General features: G+C 37.1%; 1 protein-coding gene across 1 annotated transcript in view; it reads left to right on the top strand.

Moving 5' to 3' along the window:
• Myo10A (unconventional myosin 10A) overlaps positions 1-22,086 on the top strand; it is a 171,308-nt gene that overhangs the window by 126,843 nt on the left and 22,379 nt on the right. Inside the window, exons 33-41 of the mRNA XM_089232723.1 lie at positions 299-1,665; positions 2,834-3,162; positions 5,355-5,524; positions 6,155-6,290; positions 6,959-7,080; positions 7,398-7,513; positions 8,591-8,684; positions 10,617-10,667; positions 10,790-10,910. Of these exons, the coding sequence (XP_089088849.1) occupies positions 299-1,665; positions 2,834-3,162; positions 5,355-5,524; positions 6,155-6,290; positions 6,959-7,080; positions 7,398-7,513; positions 8,591-8,684; positions 10,617-10,667; positions 10,790-10,910 (2,506 nt within the window). The remainder of the gene's footprint in view (positions 1-298; positions 1,666-2,833; positions 3,163-5,354; positions 5,525-6,154; positions 6,291-6,958; positions 7,081-7,397; positions 7,514-8,590; positions 8,685-10,616; positions 10,668-10,789; positions 10,911-22,086) is intronic.

Raw genomic sequence — 22,086 nt, 5'->3', positions numbered from 1 at the left:
GCGATAAATGCTTAATTTTTATTATTAAATTCCTGGATAAAACACGTTCGCTACAGTGAAAACGATTATTTTATTCCTATTCGCGTGTTTATTTGGAATTTATTATAGATTAATATCGATCTTAATGTACCACATGTGAACCTTACTTTTCCCCAGCATGTCCGGAATCGACCTGACGCCAACATTCAAAAAGCTAGTGTCCCCCGATTTTTAAGGCATATTTGTGTATGCGGCAATAGAAGTCCATACTTTTTCTTCTGCCATTTATTCGTTAAGTGTGTGAAAATTTGTCTTATAGATTGGGCCTTCGTCACCGCCTCCAGTAGAGCCTACTCTCTTGACTGAAGCTTCTCCACTTCTGGGCGCGATGACACCGACTCTAGCACCGCTGCCTCCGTTGATAACGCAGAGCCCGCTGCCAACTCTTCTCCAAACCAGCCAGACCCCGAATGCTCAAGATTTTCAGAACCTCACCTTTCAGCAGGCTTCCATATTCTCTCCTCCTAGAGATGGTGGTGCTGATGTTGGTAACATATCGACTTCTAGATTACCGGAGCCTTCACTGATGAGGAATAAATTCCCGTCGTCCGGGTCTCCCCAGGATATATTCAGCGACGTCCTTGGTGAACTCCGAAACAAGTCGGGTCGGGACGAGAGCAGTTCTACCTTTTCCAGGTCCCAATTACCCCGCATGCCGGGAGCTCCACCGCCGCCACCACCTCCTCCCCCTCCACCGCCACCGATGTCCCCGGATAGTCAAGCCAAGTACCAGGACATGTACGGTCGTGCAAAGACCGTTCGCATCGGTAAATGGCGTTGGCCACCGCCCAGAGACGACCAGCAGCAGCCACCTCCAGCCAGCTTTATTGGCTTCAAACTCAAGAAACAACAAAGCAGACTAGGTGACAAAGCCGGCTCTGCCGAATGCATCGATTTTCCCGAGATCCCCAACATGGGACAGTCTGACGGAGATGGGGAATTCGCCGGTGTTATTACGACTCAAATGGGTCAACAACACGATTTAAGTCACAAACTTTCCGCCGAACATATGAAGAAAAGTAAGAGCCTAGAGGAACTGAAGAAGGACGAGAACAGTGAAATCGTCAGAGCTTTTGAGGGCAACGACAAGCCCATGCCCGGCAGCATCGGTAAACTCCGTATAAGTTCGGAGATGCGAGCCAAACTCGAACAACTCACCATGGACCATAGCGTCAGATCATCGAACAAAGATCCCAGAGCTAAAGTCATACCTATGGAAACCGACAGTCCGGTCAAGAAGATTTCAGAGAGCCGGAAATCGCTTCTCGAGCAGAAACTTCGCGGAAGCGGTGACTACATGGACAGTGCGCCAAGGAGCCGTAACGAAAGGTCTTTCGAATCTTACGATCCAAGTCTCCATCCCCAAACTGCTCAAAATGCGGCGGCACTCCTGGAAGCCCAAAGGAGGCTGCAACAACAGCATAAAGACGACCAGTTCGTGGTCGAGAACATCGTCAAATCCCAAGTGGAGAGGATGGAAAGAGCCAGCAGGGAGATCCGAGAACTACGAGAGGAACTTGGACATCCTCTTTCTGCATTCCCGCCTAGAACAGGAGTTCAACATGCTGAGTACCTGACTGGCCATTCCACTGGACGATATTTCCCGCAACATTCCTTGCTGGAAAAGTGAGTGCAGTTCATGCTCATTTTAGCAAATCAAATCAGATATTTATACACTGCCTTCCAAAAGTTGAGCACTTGAATTCTTATCTATTACACAACAACACCACTTTAATCTTGCCTTCCCCCCCCCCCCGGATCTCAGCCGCTCTTAGACAGTGTGCGACCGCACACAGAAGAAATAATTCCAGAATTAATGAAAATGAATTAATAATAAATTATTAAATAATTCTGGAATTATTTCTTGTTAGTTCAGGATTATTATTAATTCTTGAATTATTGCTTTCATTAATTTTGAATTTTCATCAATTCTGGAATTATTTCTTCTGTAAGTTCTGGATTTTCATCAATTCTGGGATTATTTTTCATCAATGCAGTATTTTCATCAATTCTGGAACTATATCCTTCAATTATTTTCACACTTCATCAATTCTAAAATTTTCACTAGTTTTCAAAAAAATGTTCCCCTTATTATTTTAAAATTACTTTCAGTGCTGAATTTTCATTAATTTTTGGGTTAATTTGCATTTAATTGTGTGTTTTCCTGAATTTTCTGAGACGGGGGGGGGGCGGGTTGTTCCTAAACATATCGGATGCCCTGAGATTGTTACGATGGACCTGGCCCCGTGTCTGGTAAAGGCGACCCTGTTCTGGATTGTACGGTTAGTGCGCACAGTCCTTTCATGTGGAGCCTTTGGTGCACCGTTCATCGCAGATATTATATTACCAAGGGATGCCGCAACCATGGATGTAACAGTTGTGGATGTTGCTCGACGATTCTGCGTGGCTGCTATAGCAATATACCGATCATCAGAGATTGGTAACCCTTGGTCGATTAGGCACAGGTGTTTGATCAACTATTTGACTTGGTTGAAATTGTTTCAATAATCGGTATTTCTATAGTAGCCAAGCGGAATCGACAAGCAACCTCTGAAACTGTTACATTCGTGATTGCAGCGTCATTTGGTAAGACAATATCTGTCAGTACTGTGTGCCGAAGGCTCCACATGAAGGGACTGTATGCCCGAGTACCAAGTCTTTGTGTTCCACTACCCGTCCAATCCAGAGAGACAAGATTAAAGTGGTGTCGTTATGTTATAAGCCAGTGTTATGTTATTTTATTGAATGTTCAAGATTGATGTATTTCTTAAGTAATTTAATCGCTTAATTTCAGGTACGACCATCCGAGCCAGAGTTCCAGGAGCGTTATCTACGAGGAGAGTTTGATATCTTCCTCAAGGGGTGGTTATCCTGGAAGCAGTGGTTATCATGCTGAGGATCCAAGGTCCTTCAAAGAACACCATTTACCTCCAGCACCCGTTGGACCACCGGCCTCTACCAATAAATCCAGAGGTCGGCATTCTGCTGCGCATTCCGTCACTGCTTCATCCAGCTACTATGCACCTAGCAGCGTCGTGGTGCCAAGGCACAGGGAACCTCCTGCACCAATAACTCCTCAGAAATATGTCCAAGACAAAATAATAGCCTCGGAAAGAATCGAATGTAAGTGATCGGAAAATGCATCTGTTAAATCACCCATCAGATACATTTTTCAGTTATGTCTAGAACTGCATACAACCAGTGCCATCTTAAATGCATGTTGTTCACCACGGGCATGGGTGGAGGGGGAAAGCTCATGAAAATGAGATATGGTGGAAATTTTTTAGATTTAGCATGTAAATTGGTAGGTAGATATTTCTAGCCAGGTATGGGGTGGCTGAGCCTGAGTGGTGCAGTGGTAAGATGCTCTTCTACTTCCACCATGAAGGTAACTATGAGAGTCCGCGGGTTCGATTCGAGGGAAGAACATCAAAAACAAGCTCTTAACCTCAGAAAAATAACTTTTTTCTGGGGGTGAATGATTCATTAAGATATCACTGAGCTCAGGCCTGTATTTATGATCACCTAGGTCTGGTCAAATAGCTTACTTGTCTCCTTCACCTAACCTTAAAAAAAGTGCCATCTTGTGCAGCTACATAGGTTGAGCCAATCTCCCCTTTAAAAAGTCTCACCACAGAAAGCAACAGACCAATAAACCATGCAAATGTAATTCAATCATTACACTTCACTCACTTCATTTCTGAAATATATATGGCAGCACTGAAAAATCAGACACAACACGAGATACGCACTCAGACTGTTAGGTACACACACTTACACTTCCGGCACAACTCACTAGGTAGTAAATTACCCATGACGATAGACCTGAGTTGTGCTCGGTTTGAAAAGAAAAAAAGCTACATATGTTGCACATGCCTGAATAAAATGGCCCTGCATGCAACTTGAATTCTCTATGTGTACTACTTAGAAATTCCTCCTATTAACTTAAATTCATCAAAAACATCATTTGCTTTTTTAATTCTTCTCATCAACTGTAAATGTCCTGTAAAATATTCTATAAATTAAGATTACTTTTTTAAAAGCATTTCATTTTCTTAAATATTTTATAAATATCTGGATTTTTTTTCTTCCTCAATGTTAATTGAACCAGAACAATTGCATCTGCCTCTTTTAAGTTTGCGAATTCAGTTTTTTAAACTACTGAAAGAGTTTATTTTCCATTTTTGTGAAAATAGTATACACAAAGCATTAATTCATAACAGACTTGTATTTTTAAAAAAACATTCAGATAGTATATATATGGAAAAGATACTTTCTAGAGGAAAGAAAGAATTGTGTGTGTACTCTCTCTCTCTCTCCCTCTCTAATAAAAAAAAAGCTTTATCATTGGAAGTTGTTCATGCATGTGAATTGGCATAAAAGAAAATTCCAAGCACATGTGAGGGAGAAATTTAAATTGTAAGAATTTTTTTTAAATAACTGTGTTATTTCCCTGTTACATTCCCAGTGTGCCATGCTTTGATTTTTAACAATTCTAATCTACAAGGTGTTCCATAAATTTGTAAATAATTTAAACTACATAAAAAATTTAAGGAATTGTTATGTCTGACTTTAGTTTGTGAAATTATTCTCACGAAAGGGGGATTTGTATTTGCACAGAAAAAAAATTGATTCAAGTTTTCGTCGATAGAGGGCACTGCATAGGAGCAAATAACTGGAAATATGCAAATCAAAGTCTTACAAAATGCAGGGTGTATAATTAACAGCTGATCTCTGAATTTTTCTATTACGGGCACTTACATAAGGTTTTCAGTGTGATGTTGATATTGATGGATAAAGCACTATTGGTGAAGTTGCGTCACCTTAGCCATGAATCACCAACTGAAGCTTTACGAACGTTTCGGACACAGAAGAGATTAAGCATTCCCTAATATTGATCAACAAAATTTTTAGATTGACTAAGGTTGGCATCCATAGAAAAAGGAATGAATTGATCCTTTAGATTATCAAATTTATGATTAAATCTGTCACCTTTCAGAGTATTTGTTTATAAAACTCATTTTGAATGGACGTGAAAAAAAGTTCACGTATATCAAAAATTTTCAGTAAATATTTAATTTGATATTTAAGTGTGTGTGTGTGCCTGCCTGCCTGCCTGCCTGCCTGCCTGCCGGCCGGTCCGCCCGCCCGTCCGTCCGTCCCTCCCTCCCTCCCTCCCTCAAGAATTCTGAAACCATTATCTTCAGGTTTTGAAAATATTATGTTCGAATTTCATTCCATAGTTTTTCAAAGGTTTCAATTTTTGCAAATTTGTTGCTATTAAGGAAAAATAAATTATATAATATTCGTTGCAGTTGAAGAGAGCTCTGAGTTTCTGAAACCGATTGACATGGCACCACCTATAGTCATGGATACACCAGAACAAAGAACGCTAGAAAGCATCAAGACAAAATTATTTTCTGAGACTTCTGCTCCTCATTTCTCTTACGCCAAAGTATCTTGGGAGCTTCGTATCAGAAAAGAGGTTAGTAGAGGTGCTTTCATATCTTGTATATAATGCTAGATATCTTTGCCTATAAAATATATAGACTCTTATATATGAGTCGTCCAATTGCTAAACTCATTAAGCGCTAACCAGATTTTTTTTACAGAAAGTGAAAAAAAAAATTTTCTAGAGTATTTTTTAAGCTAACTTTTTGAAATCTAAAATTTTAACAGCATAACATTAACATTTTTAACAAGTGTCAGCTTGAAAAATACACTTTACAAAAGTTTCTTTTCACTTTCTGCAAAAAAATCTGATTGATGCTTAACGAGTTTTGCAACTGGGCAACTCATATGATCACAACATATTCAAAACATGTATTAAATTCCTAGATTTTTAAATTTTGAAAAACAAAAATTAAATTTTATGACAATTCCCTCACGAGATCATTTCACAATACAATTATATATATTTTTTTTCTCTGAGGGCTTATGTCATGCATATAATAAATTCCATACACACATTACATAGGACGAATGACCACATTACATATGACGAATGATCACATTACATATGACGAATGACCACATTACATATGACGAATGATCACATTACATATGACTAATGATCACATTACATATGACTAACAGCAATTTATGCATTTTTAAGGTTTTTTCTCCTTCTGAGAAACTGGATAACCCTGTGGCTCTACACTTGGTATTCTGTCAGGTGATTGCAGATGCTGCATCCTCTGCTTGCATCAGGTTAAACAGAGAAGAAAAGAAGAAACTCCAGCAGCTAATTGGTAATTTATCGTAGACTTGTCGGATTATTCAAATAAACTGCATATAGGGTTACCCTGTCACCTGTATTTCCCAATAATTCTGATTGTTCAAACTTTCTTTTTTTATAAAAATGTCCAGTATTTTCACTGAAGCTTACTTGAATTTGTAATCTGAACTAAAATCGTTCATGAAGATAACTTTTATCACTTATAAATCACATTATGGTAATTACGTGTATAAATTACCTCACATTGTATGTATGTCACATATTTGTTATTTCACCTTTTTCTTTCAATTTTAGCCTTATTTACAAAATTTTTCCATGTTTGACAACGTTTTTGCCATATTCTGTATTTTCCCATATCAAGGATCTCAATTTCTTGCATTTTCGTTATGATCAGCCTAATGCATGCCTAACCTTAAAATAGCCATATTTTATTTTCTAATAGGTTTCTTTTATTTTATACTCGTTTTTCTATTATTTATTTTACATATAAGTTTATTATTTTATTACTTACATGTATTTATACCTTACTTATATGCTTTAATTAATATACATCTTTTTCTCATATGTTTATTATTCATATTACTTATTTTCTTACGATTTTTTTTATTTAAAAATTTATTCTTGGGAATTATACTAAGAGAATAAGAGTTGATCACTTAAATATGCTTAAAATATTTACAGATGGTTACGGCATCACATCATCCAACTTGCACTCTAGCGGTATCAAACTGGCTATGAAGAGGAATGTTGTAGATATTGCGAAACAGCTTCCTAACTATTTCTCTAGGCTTTTCCCGATTTCTGTAAGTTTTCCATTCTCATTTTTCTTCATAAATTTTTTGATCTAAAAATAAGTCAAAAATATTTTGAAATTCCTTTCATAATATGAAATTCTGATTTTAAATGTTGTGTTTTTACTTGTCCATATAAAATGGATTTTAATGATCTCTTATACTGATTTAGATAGGGCTATTGTTATAGTGATGTTGTATTGAAACACAATTTTCCAGCATTTTTGCTGTTCAAAAACATTTCTTGCTGCTTGACTAGTTTTGAAAGACATATTCAATTTAATTAGTTTTAAACTGCAGCTTTAAAAAAAATGTTTTTATTTATTAAGGGTGGAAAGAACTTACCAAATGTGCAGCTGCTAGGTGTGTCTCATTCTGCTGTGAGGCTCATTCGAAGAGAAAGAGATGCTATATGTGATTATCTACGGGTATTGGACACCATAAGGTAAATATCATTATTTAAGAAAAGAGATATGTTACAATTATGTACATTTTTCAAATGCTATTTATGAGTTTTCTGTTATTTAATTTTGTAGAATATCACATTTGTTTAAAAAAATTATGAAATTAAAAAAAATGTCTTTAATATAATATTGGTATAAACTCTTACACACATTTATCATCTTATGTCAGGGTTTGTCAAATCGAAAAAAATTTCGAATCCAGCTAAATTTCTAAGAAGCCAAACATTTTTTTTCAAGAGAAATCAACCAAAGTTCTATTTTTTTCCAAATGATAAGAGACTTAAATCCCATTTCTATAATATAAATTCAGAAAAATTTATGTTCCTTGACTCTAATTTAGTAAACAGACAAAGGTTTTGATGCCTGTACCAATTTTCGAGTCACCACAGCCACCTGGTGCCTTGGATTTATTAAGCTCTGATTTATGTAAATAGATTCAAACGGTTTTCCTATTAAATATTTGTAATTGAGTATTTGAGTATTTTACTACCACAATATTAATATTCTGCGAATTTGAAACTGATCAATTGATAAATGTGAATTTACTATAAGATAATAAGAAATAACGAGAGCAAATTAGATATCAGGGCATTTCACATGTCTAAAAACTGATGAAAAGAATGAAAATTTTTTTAGCACATAGGTCTGCAAGGCAAAACTTTCAGCGGGTCCTCTTCTTGGTAAATTGATTTTACATTAAGTTTATAGCATGAATTTTAAAAAAAAGATCACTGGCTAAAGTTGGGGCATGGATGTGTGAACCGATCTCTCCTTTAAAATATCTCTCCACAGAGAGCATATGCACAGACCTACAGCACCACAAATATTCAATCATTACACTTCACTCATAGTTTTATAAATAGATGCTAGCACTGAAATTCATGTACAACACTAAATACACACTTACAGCATTTGGACACACACGCAACTTATTCTGTAGTCAATTGCCCACTGTGATAGACCAGACGCACTTGGTTTAAGAGAAAAATAAAGTCTATCTTTTTTTAAGGAACTCGAATACAACATACTGAGATTTCCCTCTCTTTTTTTTATTGCAGTTTTGAGGATATAGCAGAGGTCAGTGTCCCTAAGAGTAGTACAATACAGATATTGCTCAGAAATGGTGGCTGGATGACATTATACTCTCATAAGGTAAGTTGACTGATGTGGTTAATTTAAAGAATGTTTTTATGAAGTATTGCTGCAAAGGATATTATATTGTTTGCACTGATGTGTGCAGAAAGGGGAAAAAATTACATTTTTTTTTTTTAAGATGTAAATATTTCTTCTAAACTTCAAACAAGTCAACAGGTTGCTCTGTTGCAAGAAAATGATATCCACACATGTGAAAAATTTAACTGCAGCATCAAACAACAGTATGCCAAGTGCCAATGGAACTTGCAAAAAAAAAGTTCAGCACCATTGATGATTTTCTTAGGCATATATATGCAAGAGAAACAGGCACATCTTACAGCATTTAAAAAGCAATAATCTGCTTGCTTGCAGGCAACTGTCACTGGACTTGACTTTTCCAGCATTGAGACTCCAAGTTGTGCACAAAGATTACTTTTATATGCACTGAGTGAGAAATTTATTCTTTACTCTTGACTGACCATGGTAATAGAGGTCTCCAGACCAATTGTTGATAGAGTGGGGCTTAGAACATGCTGGGAAGGCTATCGATACAAGCCTCTCAAAAATAAATGACCATCTGTGGAATTTGATGGCAGAATCTTGCCCAGCATACTTTATAAGCAACTTAACTGGTATAGTTGAGGCTCCACATACAAGATGAGATAGAGCTACGGCAATACCTGTTACGTCAGATGATTGTATTCTTTTCTACAATAGAATAAGCCGCGAGAGTGCAATCATTTTACCCAAAAGAATTGAATGAAATCTTTTGTCGTGTCTTGACATGGCTTTGCCACATCTCATCTGATGGTTGGAGGACTGTGCCAGATATATAGTGTATGTATTGTTTTGTTGTGTTGTCTTTTGCTTGTATTGTATGTTATTGTATCTACTACTTCACCATAACTAACTCCGACCACATCGCTATGCTGCTGCAATTTACTGACGTTATAGAGTTGGGTCAAAAATGAAGACACCATCTCTTGCTGGTCGCCTCAAGCTCATTAGGGAAAATATCTTGTTATCTATATTGTTTCACTGGACCAAAACTGGGACCTGACAGTAACCTTCACTGTGGTTGATGAGCATTTTACTACCACGCCACTCAGGCATTGTTATTGTATCTGTGTTGTGTTGTTAATAATAATAATAATAAAAAGTGCTACTACTAACCCACATATGCATGTCATCCACATTCCTCTGGAATTTCTAACAAATTGGTGCATGCTGGAATGTGTGTGCACGTGTTATGAACCTAACGTGAAGTTTGTTACTTGTGTAATGCTAGTTATGAGTAGTGCTTCTATCTGCCATCAATTTTTCAGTCTATGCAGCATGAAATGAAATGAATTATTGAAGATTTGTACCATTGTAGGGCCTGTTGCTCACTGTGGCGAAACTTTTTAACAAGGAGATCGGCTTGCATTCACGACTTGAAGTTGGGAACCGAATAAAAAATGCTGCCATCTGTCTTCTGAATTTGAATGCAAATAACTTGGCAGTATATCTTCCTATATCATGTAATATATTGGTTCGCATTTGTACCTTGAAATTGAAAAACCACAGAAAACCAATTCCAGTCAATCATGGTGTTCCCATACTAGAACAGAACTGCAGCAAAAAACGTTTCAAAGCACCTGTCGATAGTGCGCATGTGCAACTTTGATAAAAAAAACTAGGAGCGGTCTCCTGTGGACAGTATAACACATTCATAACCAAGCATGTGTGATTCTTTCTGTATATGGCATTACTTTTGAATACCTTTAGCCGGAACACATTGTACATTAATTTCCCTCATGCTTGGTTATAATGAACATTACATGCAACTAATATTTTACCCTGTACCACATGACTTTATAATATATCCGAGTATGACTGTATATTTTAACAATATTTTCTAGTGTTAGTTACTCAATCACTGTTATAATGAATTTATTCTCGATGTTTTAGGCTGAACGGATAAGGCGACTCATAGAAGCATTTTGTGTTGAAGCTGCTCAGGTAAGCTGAGTACAAAAATATTTAAAAAAAAAGATAGGAAAGAAAATTACGGCGATTTATAGAGTAAAAAAATAAATGGTGCGAAAAGTAAATTCACAATTTTTTGTTAATTTCAAATACAGGGTGCTCATGAATATGTGAGAGCTGTAGCTGACTATGTGACTAGAGAAGCTACTCTGTTAAGTTTCAGAGAAGGGGACATAATTAGAGTCGTTAAAAACAAGAACGTACATCTAGACAAAGGTAAGAGAAAATTCACTCATTGTCGATATTCAGATATTCATTGTTATGATCAAAGATTTTCTGGATGCTATATTTGGTGGTTATCCTGTTCTGTATTTATTCCCCCCCCCCCTTAGGGGCTGTTCAAGTATAACGTAAGCAAATTTTTAGCCATTTTTGACCCCTTTCCCCCCCCCCTTGTCAGCAAATCAGAAACCCCCTTCTCCCCCCCCCCCTCCCATCGATGATGACGTAATACTTGAATGATCCCGTAGCAAAATATCAGAACTAAACTCCATATAGCCCTTTCAGACCCGAGCATTCATTTTTTGAAGTTTTAAAGATGTTTTTGCACTTTTGATTCTGAAAAAATGAGTTAAAGACATAAATGTCATCAAATTTTTATTTTTTTCAGAATTTTTTTTTGTGAAAAAATAATTTATTTCACTCGCATTTTTTCAGTCAAGATGAAAATGCAGGTTATATTCATCTTCACCTCAAAGTTTTTACAGAATTTTATTGCTAAATTTTGTGTAATTAATCAAACTTTCCCCAGATACATTTTCTCCTGGAAGCCATCTTAAAGACCCTCCTCTTGAAAATTTAACTTCAACTCATTATGTGCCAAAAACTCTGTTACTGTATTTAACTTTTTCAAAAAAAAAAACAAACATTGTGTCAACGTGAATGGCATATGAAAGGAAAACTGTTTGGGGGGAAGCTTTATTAAATTAAAAATATTAATTAAATTATCAATTAATTTTTTGTTATTTATTAAAAAAATTTAATATTTTTATTTAGTGTGTAACTTTTATAGCAGTCAGTTCAAAATTTAGGTACAACAGTCACAACTTAAAAGTTCAACTGTTTAAAAAAGAAATGAAAACAAGGTGCCCGCTAAAGGGACAGTGGTAAGTAATGGGGGTTAAGTGCTGCCTCTGTGGTGAAAACCCCCCAAAGTTCATATTCACCATATTTCCAACTCAAAATTTTCACACTCCTTTAAGTTAAGGCTTAACTCGCTGAGGTCAAGAGAAAAAAATTCTGCAGTGAGAAAAAGTGACCTCACACATTTGTGGCACCAGGGTCTGAAAGTGGTTAGAAGAGAAAATTCAAATATGGACTACATCTTTGATTTTGGAGTCTGACCAGCTATGTGTTCCTTATTGCCAAGATGTTGATATGCTAATACAACCTAAAAGAAGGAAAGATCATGGGTCAAAAAATTCTATGTATCTTATAATAAATTTAATTAATTTGATTATACAAAAGTTATGAAAATAATAGTTTTTTGAATGGTATTCTAAATATGGTCCATCTATATTATATTTGTAGTTATAATCAAAAAACCAATTCGCCCTTTAAGTGGCACAGTATAAATCGCTAAACCCTGTTCAAAATGTCATATGTTTTTAACCTTTTCAGCTGCAGTGACGAGATATCTCTCCTAACTTGATGCTTTGTATTTAGACAATTCTGAGTTATCTTGCTTCCTTAAAACCCTCTTACTTTGCCAATGCCAAGCCTAGAGATCTCTGTAAAACAGGCTTTTGTCGCAAACATCTTTTCCATCTGCCTCCTCCAACAACTCAGATCAACTGCCAGCAAACAGAGTCGGCTTCTGTTCAACATTGATGACAGAAGGAGAAAGGCAGTATTTTTCCATTCCTTCCGGGTGGTATAGAAACATGCATACAGTATTATAAGTAATAGAAACAGCCAGAGTATTTCTCATTATCGTAGTTTTGGAGACAGCACTTCTATGATTTGCATAAAATTGCAAAAAAATATTCTTGTTGGCAAAAGGTATGGCATTTTACAGAGGGTTTAGGGATTGCCACTGTGGCAGCAAAAGTGTGGATCAGTGAAATTTGAAAAAAACTACTTAAAGGGTTAATGAAGTAGGATTTCTTTCAATTTTCAGTTGGTGCAAACTGTCTCGCCACAGAGAGAAACAGGCCTACAACGATACAATTATTCAATCATTACACTTCACTCATAGTCAGAAAAATTGATGGCAGATGGAAGCACTACACAGAAAAAAAACAACTTCACGTCAGGTTCACTTCACATACACGCACATTCTAACATGTACCAATTCGTTAGAAGTTCCGCAAAGGAATATGGACTAGGTGCATGTGGGGTTCAGTAGCTGGTGCAAACTAAAGGAGATTAATACAAACTAAAAAAACTATAAGAAAAATATTTCATTCAGAAAATCACCTTTACATCATATCTAGACTTGTCAATGCTAAAATGAGGGGCTTTTTTTGGAGGCGAGATATCTCGTCAGTGCCGCTGAAGCCTTGAATGCTCAAATTTTTTTTCGAGCTGATAATTATTTTCACAGTTAATGACACGTATTGAAAGCCGAAAAATTCTTCAAATTGCACATCTTATACATGGCCCTACTGAAGCCTTGAAAGCCTCAAAACAATCGTATGAAATAAATCTTATTGAAGTAATATCACTTTTTACAATTATATAACCACCTTTGTGTGATTCAAACTACAGAAAATTAGAATTGCAAACTTCAAGGTAAAAACAAGAAATGCAAACAAAGCATTTTAACAATTTAGCGGAATCGCATTCTCTGCAACAAACAAAGAATTGTCGTTAATTGGGAAATTCACCAGCAAATTGAAAATGCAAAATAGAAAAAATAGGACCTCACTTTATGGGCAAAGGCGATTTTCAATTTCTATCTTCAAATTGGCTGCAGTAATGAATGTTTAAAGAACCGTCTTCACACACGTGCAAAGTTCCTCATTCAGGGGTTAAAGGGTTAAAACGCAGCCAGCCTTCGAAATATGCATTTCATTTTCCCAAGGTTAACTGTATGGAGCGGAGAAAATGAAATGAAATTCTTTTGATCAGGGGGGAAGCTGACTTTCTGACTAATCACATCTATTAAGGCACGTGGATGCCACACATGATTGGTCACACTTTCCCAGAAACCCGAAAACAGCTGTGAACACCATCGGGAAAAGGTTTTTACATAATTTAATGACGAGGCTTATTGCCGCTGGTTTTATATTTCCCATGAGCAGGGGGGGGGGGGCTGGAAGTGGTGGTGCCTTGAGAAGTGGAAAATTCGGTTCTTACATTTTTTAGATTAGCGTTTTTATTTTCAATTATCAAGTAAGTGGATAGCTTGTCGCTCTTGATCGAACGTCGACTGCCGATGATGGGACTATATTGTTGTATTGATGAAAGGCGTGTTCTAGCATGCCAGAAATGGTCAAGGAAAAAGGCCTATCCGGATTACGGATTTTATAGGTGCTGACGTCACGCCGGCATGTTGAGTTTTGTCGCACCCCAACTTAGTCAAAAGTTTTCCTTTCCTTTACTGACACACTTGCACAATTTACATACACTACATACACGCACACCCTTGTCTAGCCCTCTTCATATGCTCAAAAGAGCGGCCTTTAAGTCGGCAGTTTGCCCCTGTGGGGCAAGAAACCGACGGAGGTTCTAATTCTCGTCTGTAAAAGATAGGAAATGGCCGATGTAATTGAAAAAATCGAAACGAAATTTTGGTGAAGAAGAAATATCTTAGATCCCCGGCTTAGAGCAGATCAAAGCTGGTTAAAGAGTTACTGGTTAAGGTTACTCTTTAACCAGCTTTTGGAGGAGATACAGTATATTATACCTCCCCTAAGGTCCCGCAGAAGTGTCCGGATCAGTCCATCGAACCTACCTAAAATTTGGAATGAAAAATTTACATCTGGTCAGTCTGCTTATAATACAGCAGCTTTTATTAGAGGTTCCAGGTTTCTATTATTATTATTATTACAGTTAACGCCACTTATTAGAGTCACGGATAATTTTATCATGTGGGTATTGTTATCACTTTTGAAAAATTTGGCGGAACAATCTCACAACATGAGAAAAAATTCGTTTTTTATCATCGGGACTTTGGATAATTTTATCAAGTTTTTTTTTCAATCAAAACTTTTTTTGCGCTTTTCGAAGTTGTTTAACCAAAAAAAAAATCCCCTATAAGTTATCATCATCAGCAAGAAGGTTTACATCGTAATCTATCCGTAATATTCGCTGTGATCCATGTAGGTGGGGAGCTGCTTTTGCAATGGCTTTCCTATAGAGAAAGAAAATGTTTGACGGAAGAAAGATCTTTCTTTCAGTTCTTCATCAGTTTCTTTCAAATGATCACATTTAAAATCTTTTTCGAGAGAGAGACTTTCTCGAGGAATCTATGAAACTTGTTGTACATTAAAAAAAATTATCGTAATTCAAAATATACAGCAGACAGTTCCATTGTAACTCCTCGCAATAGCTGAATAACAAAAATGCAGGATTATTGTTCAAAAGCAAAAAGAAGTCTCCGTTTTAGAATAGAATGAAAGAAAAAAAAATGTGTGTAATGATTGAACATTTTGCAATGTGGATAAGAATTATTATGTGGATAAGAACAACAGAGTTGTCCCTTTCGACTAAAACTGGATTTATGGTCACTGTACTTGCAAACGGAAGTTTTTTCAGATGGGAGCCGTTCAAGTATTACGTAAGCAAAGTTTTAGACATTTTTGACCCCCTCCCCCCCCCCCCCCCCCCGTTGTCAGCAAAATTTCGTCATCAGCTCTGCCCTTCTGAATCCTAACTCATATTTTCATAAAGGGTGGTTGATGACGTAAGCATTATCCAAACCCCCCTTCCTCCTTGTCATCAAAAGTCAGCAAATCGGAACCCCCCCCCCCATCGATGATGACGTAATACTTGAACGGCCCCATACAGTTACCATTCGGTTATTGTTATCAGAAACCTCGATTCCCGATGTGATCACATTATGTGGCGTGGACTGTATTTTTTAATTGTGTGTGGTCACCGTTTCTAATCATTTTTTTTTTAAAGAAAAGCATTCTTTTATATTTCACACTCTGTTAAAGACATCTTTTAGGAAATTACACTTCGTCCCGTTATGCTGCCAGTCGAGCAAACACAAACCTATAGAGTGTTTCCAAGTAAAAGTTTGTTTTGCAACACCAGTAGCAGAGCCCACACGGGAGAGAGATTTTCTTTTCCCCCCAAAAAAAACTACAAAATACATATTCAACAGCGAGGTCCAATCAGATAAACAATATAAAATGGCATAACTCGAAAAAATTATTATTCTAAACAGGCAATGTGTGCACATTCTTTTGGTCACGCGTCTGTTCCGGTGGCGCAGCCGAGGATTTGTAACGCTCTGTTTATAGCAGCCATGGTGAGATGTAGCAAAAAACCTGTGTGATTTTTAAGCTGTATTATAATTCCTACAGCTTACAATCTAAAATAATAATGATAATAACTCACCGTGGATAAAACTTCCTTCCCGGGAGATAATAAAATTCGTAGTTGATAATGATTTTATTCAATATGTATGTATAGCGCTTAACTGTTTGAGCTCTCTTATCAGTGATGAACTTCGGGTTTCCGGCTGAGGCTTTACGTCTCCGAATCCCGAATAAAATACACAGGCAGGGCTCCAACTAGAAACGAAAATTTACTCTGTCGCCAGTGTCCATTTTGTCCCTACCCAACCCCCGGAATTTCGTACGGGAAAAAAGTTAACTAGGCGCCCTTCCTGATCCAGCTGCCGGAGCACCAGACCCCTCTGCCTTCCTCTAGTTTCGGCCCTGTACATAGGGATGTACCAAATGTCACTGAAACTGCCCTGACAGGAATTCGAATTTGGAAATTTTCACGATTATTTTTGAACAGAATTAGATGTACCTGTGAATTTTATGAATCGTTTAGGTTAGAATTTCCCAAACTTTTCTGTTTCATCGTTTCCTTCTCAGAATTTTCCCCCTAACTTAAGCCAATCCATAGGATGCTGTTATGCCCCTAGTAGCTTCTTTGATCATTCCATCGGATCCCAGAGGGCGGTATTCCCCACTTTGGAAAACACTGGTTTAAGTGAACTACTTATGGCAGTGTTATGAGAAAAAATTAAACATTTGCTGCGTAAAAAAGGCACTTATTTTAAAAAATTGATGATTAGGCGTACGTATATCTCCACTATTTTACGCATGTAGCCTACTGCTCCACTATTATACGTACGTACTGCGCGTGCTGTTCTACGGAACCCAAACAATATGAATATTCCTCTAAGACCGGGATTACACTATAAATATTTTATATCAGTGCTTCTATAAAAGTGTGATAAAAGATCTTTTACAAAATATTGAAGAAACAACCAATAAGACTATTAATCACATTCGTTCAAATGTAACCAATACGCTTATCGGTTGCATTTCAAGTTTTATTAAAGAGTTTTTACAAAACTTTTATAGTGTAATGCCCGTCCTAACATAGATTTGTGTTACAAAATCGGTGAAAATGTTTACTGCTTTTAGCACCACGGAAACCCGAAAAAGCTCTTTCGCAACCCCATGATTCTGCGAAACGGCAGTTAGAAACACCCATGCTGTAGCAATGATTATTGACCAAAAAGCAAATAAACGACCGATGTTCCCAATGGGTTAGTACATTGGGTTAAAAAAAAATTGTTTATGTAAGAATATTTCTTTTTCTGAAGGTGTGGGATATTTTTTTTTAACAACAAAAATTTCATTCATTTCAGCATTTATGTCATCAATTCAATTTTTTTAATCCTATTTTTTGGGAAGAATAAAATTAAATTTTTATGTCTTTAATTTCGATGTTGTTTCTATGGGATTGTGACTATGGCAAGCAAAGAAAAAAATATAGGGAAAATTTTCACAAAAATAGATGATCAGAAGGGGAAGTAAAAGGGCGTGGTAGCAGCACCTGGTCGATAAGATACTCGCCTGAAGTACCAAAGGATGTTTAGAGGTGTCGCGAGTTCGATACCCGGTTCACCCTTGTCAGAAACTTTCCTAGGGGTGCAACAGCCCCACATCGAGGGGTTAGCGCACCAACTTCTCGGTGAGTATAAAAAAGACTGCCGTTCGGAATCAGCAATAAATTGTAGGTACCGGTCTGATTAGGCCCTTGTGTGCAGAAAATGATCAAAGAAAATAAAAGGAAACAATTATGGAAATAAATCTAAATCTGAATTCAGCCGGTTAAAGGTTAACTGAATCGATTTCCAACCTTTTTTTACTCTCGGAATCCTTTTCGGAATCAATTTTTTTATGAGGGGGAGCTCGCTCTCTCTCTCTCTCTCTCTCTCTCTGGCTCTTTTTTATTTATTAAACATACTGATAAAAATAATTTACAGATTTTCCATTCATGATGTAAATGATTTATTTACTTACTGGCAAAAAAAAAACTGAAATAATTTCAGGAATGGCAAAAATAAATAAATGAAAGAAATAGATTTAGGACTGGTTGAGAGAGAGAGAGAGAAAGATAAATATGTAAATGTAAAAAACAATTTGTGGACCGGCAAAAGATACCAGTTACTACTTAACAATATGCATTCACATCGTTAACATTTCACAGAGGAATTTCTAATAATTACTGGTGCATAAATACCGTATATAGGAGAAATAATTTGCGAACCTGCAAAAAACAAAAATGGAAGAAGTAATGGAGCGGCAAAAATTTAATTAAGAATATTTTGTCTTGTTTGTGTTGTGTACATGTGGAGTTTTTTTTCTATATATTTTATTTATTTTGCATATTTTATGACATGCTTTAATCATGGTGCAATTCTTTTTATTGCCTGTACAGGCATTTATTGCCTTTCATAAATGAATTTCAATTTTTCTCACTATTTGCAACTAATACATTTAATTTGAATAGTTGAGGATTTCGATATTTAGAATTGACAGCCTGTTATCTTCTTTCGCGTGCATGTTTCTCCAATCGATCATTTTATTCAGCAGCACAATGACGTATGTCGCGTGGCCATGCATGTGCGTATTACCGAGAAAAAGAATTCCGATTCTATTTAAATTGCGTGTTTATATCGACTCCGTAGGGTGACATTCTGTGTGCTGGATATCCCTTATTTATAACTTTGTTCTTGTTCCTATTTTGTCTGTCATAACGCAGCGGTTTTTCGTGACACTTACATATTAAGTATGCGTGACATTTTTCTTTTTTTTTCCTATGATGATAAAGTTATATAAGGGTTTTTTTTTTTTATCATCGGTCACCAAAATTTAGTTTATTCATTAAATTTAAGAAATTATCACTTCAAGAAAAAAATGTATGCAGTAGTTCATAATGTTCTCAAGCCACTAAAAAAGCAATCTCAGAATTGCCGCTAGTGGTGTTATTTTATGCGTGCAAAGGTACATATATGCTTACAGTATGTAGGTCTTCATAGTATCAAATTATGAAATCCATGGAATCTTTCAAGAGTTTCCTCGATCATATTGATAATTTTTTTCTGCCCCACGGTAATTTTCTGCACACGAAGGATAATTAAACCGAAATTTTTTTTTTTTCATGTCTCTCGCTGAGGGGGACACGATGACCTTGGCTTTGGAATCCATGCAGGTTGCTCAAAGCCTAACTAGGTTTTATCCGCCCCCACAACTCTAAAATTCGATAATTTTGTAATGGTAATCTTTTTGTTCCCACCTGAAACTGCCGCTCGGTTGCCTCGCCCCCCCCCCTAGTTACGGTCCTGAGGTTTTCGAAGACCAACGCGGTGTAAATCTTGCTAGTGCAGATCTGACGAGGCAAAACTGGCATTACACCTTAAATCGATAGTCAGCGAAGGTCAGATTCGAGATAAGGTGTGCCAACATCTTGTTTTCTATTGGCTCTTCCTTTTCTAAACTGCGAAGTCTAGACTTTCAAGCATACCTGTGGGCACCAGCCAGCGCTTTAACCTCGGCAATCCTAGTTCACTATAAGGAAATGCACCCTCATATACTCTCCCGGAATAATCTAGGGCTGAGTTACCAAGGACACCACGAGATAGACTGACTCAATGAGGGATATTTACGTGCGCTAACCGCTCGATGTAGGTATTTCCTGCGGTCGTTTACACACCGTTTCTGTTGTACCATTATAAAAGAAAAAAACGAGTATCTTCTGACTTTGTAGCTTGAATTTTCACTTGGTAGCCGAATGGTAAAGCATCAACATCTAATACGACAGGTCCTATTTATATTTCGTCCACAATCCCGATCTGAAAAATCATCATTGGGCAATTAACCTCCGAAGAGGTACCGTGTCAAAATTGTGCTTTTGTGGGGTAAAAAAAACGGTGCGTGTCATGTTTGTTGGATATTGGGGTGCTGCCATCCAGCTTCCGAATTAGAAGTTTAGAATTTAAATTCGGGCAATTAATGAACAATTTTATTGGTGCATTCGGATTTTGTAAGCTGGATTGCTTGGGTTTTTTCAATGTTTCTCAAAGTTGCTTCGCTGTCCCAGGGACATCGCCGTGGTGAGCTGTCAACATTGATGATTGAATGTTCAGTGCTTTTGAAGTGGTTCTTTTTTCTTTTTTTTACACTATTCTGAGGAGTCGCAGATAAACGTTATCATGGAAAGGGAGCAGCGGGGGGGGGCAAAAGTTTGACAACCGCTGCCATATAGATATTTTTTTTACAAACTGACTGGGTCACATTTATTCTCAGCCACCTCGTTGGGTATTTTGCCTGTTGTGGCGTTGTATTGTATAATTTTTGAGGCTCGGGGTTCGATTGCTCTATGGTGATATGACCGGAGTTGGCGCACGGCAATCATCCTATCCTATTTTTCCTCATTGTCCCCTTTCCCCCAGAAAAATATTCTAGAAAACTCTTACCATTAAATGAATGTAGTAAAACAGATGCAAAACTTATAATTTATTGAAAAATCTACCGAAAGTAACTTCAATTCAGTGTCCCCAATGAATTTATAAGCACGTTTAGAGACCCTTTTCATGCTAGTCACGGATTACTAAAGCAATATATGGACGACCCTGCTGCAAACGAAAAGACTGTGAACTACAGGTGCGTGACGTAGACTTAATAACGTTGTTCGCCATGCTTTTTCACTTCTTTCATTCATGCTATGCATGCAAGCTTTCTTCTTTGCCCTACCTACATGTTCCCGTAGAATAGTTTGATATCGTAATAATGATGATAATAGCGCTTTTTGTATGGCTGGAGTTGACGATAGGGTGGAGGAGAGAGAGAGAGGGAGAAAGCAAAACCACTCTTTTTTTTGAGGTTTTCATTCGGAACCAAAACTTTCGTCCGAAGAGAATCGAATTCGGTTTTTCGGCGATTTTTTTTTTTTGCCCCAACCACGTGCTTATTATGCGGCTGCGTTTTACGTAAATAACTCGGATATTAGTGTGTATGTGTATGTGGTCGTTTCGACAGCTTTACAAACAAACATTTGGGCGAAAATAATTCGCCGAAGTCTTCATCTGGATTAACTGTAAACAAGATCCCCTCCCCCAACGAAAAGTCGCTTTTGTTTTCATTTTTGTTCTGTCATGGTCGTGCCGTCATTAGATGGATTGGTTGCGTCTAGATTATCGCTTGGCATCCAAGTTCAACGAGTCGTCGTCAGCTTCTACCAGGAGGAGGCATGTTACGGATGGCATCAGCAATGCTGCGACTAACTTCAGGCAAATCGTTGAAGGTAGGATTCTAGATTAATAGCACGCGGACCCTTAATCAACAATAAGAACAATTTCGTGACCCATCGCGTCTATTTTTAGTTTTAAAATTCTTATTAATTGCCCCTCATTAACAAAATTTTAAGTTTTTGAAATCAGTGAAACCATTCATTGGCGTCTTAACAGGTGAGCCAACAAAGCCTGAGCGCAGGGCAAGCATCAAACAGTGGGAGGCAAATTACTGGAAGCTTTCACTAATTCTGAATTTATTTTTCTGAAATTATTTGCCATTAATTCGGAAATTATCTTTCCATTAATTTTAATTATGCATTTCTTTCATTAATTTCGAATCCTCGTCGATTCTGAATTTTCATTAGTTTCTGTTGAGCTCATTCATATCTTCATACAGATCAGTGTTTCTCAACTTTTTTCTCGTCCCGTATCCTCTTGTGCTTGGTCACCCGGGGCAAGCGCGCATTTTGACGCCCCCTTGTTATGTTGAAGGAGAGGTTTCAGAATGAAATTTGTGCCCCCTCGGTTCCAGCGCCCGGGGCACGAGACCCGCCTGCTCCCCCCCCCCCCAGTTGCGGCCCTGCCCTTGCGTGTGACGTGTTTTATCCATTTGATATGAAATTCATATTTTTCGGAACTAATTACATTAATTATTCTTAGATTGATTACTAAGAAAAT

Source organism: Pholcus phalangioides, unplaced genomic scaffold, assembly GCF_987345545.1.
Source record: "Pholcus phalangioides strain wild (caught in Gottingen) unplaced genomic scaffold, Ppha-v1.0 ptg000001l_1, whole genome shotgun sequence".
Classification (NCBI taxonomy): Eukaryota; Metazoa; Arthropoda; class Arachnida; order Araneae; family Pholcidae; genus Pholcus; species Pholcus phalangioides.
This window is presented reverse-complemented; position numbering and strand designations above follow the sequence as displayed.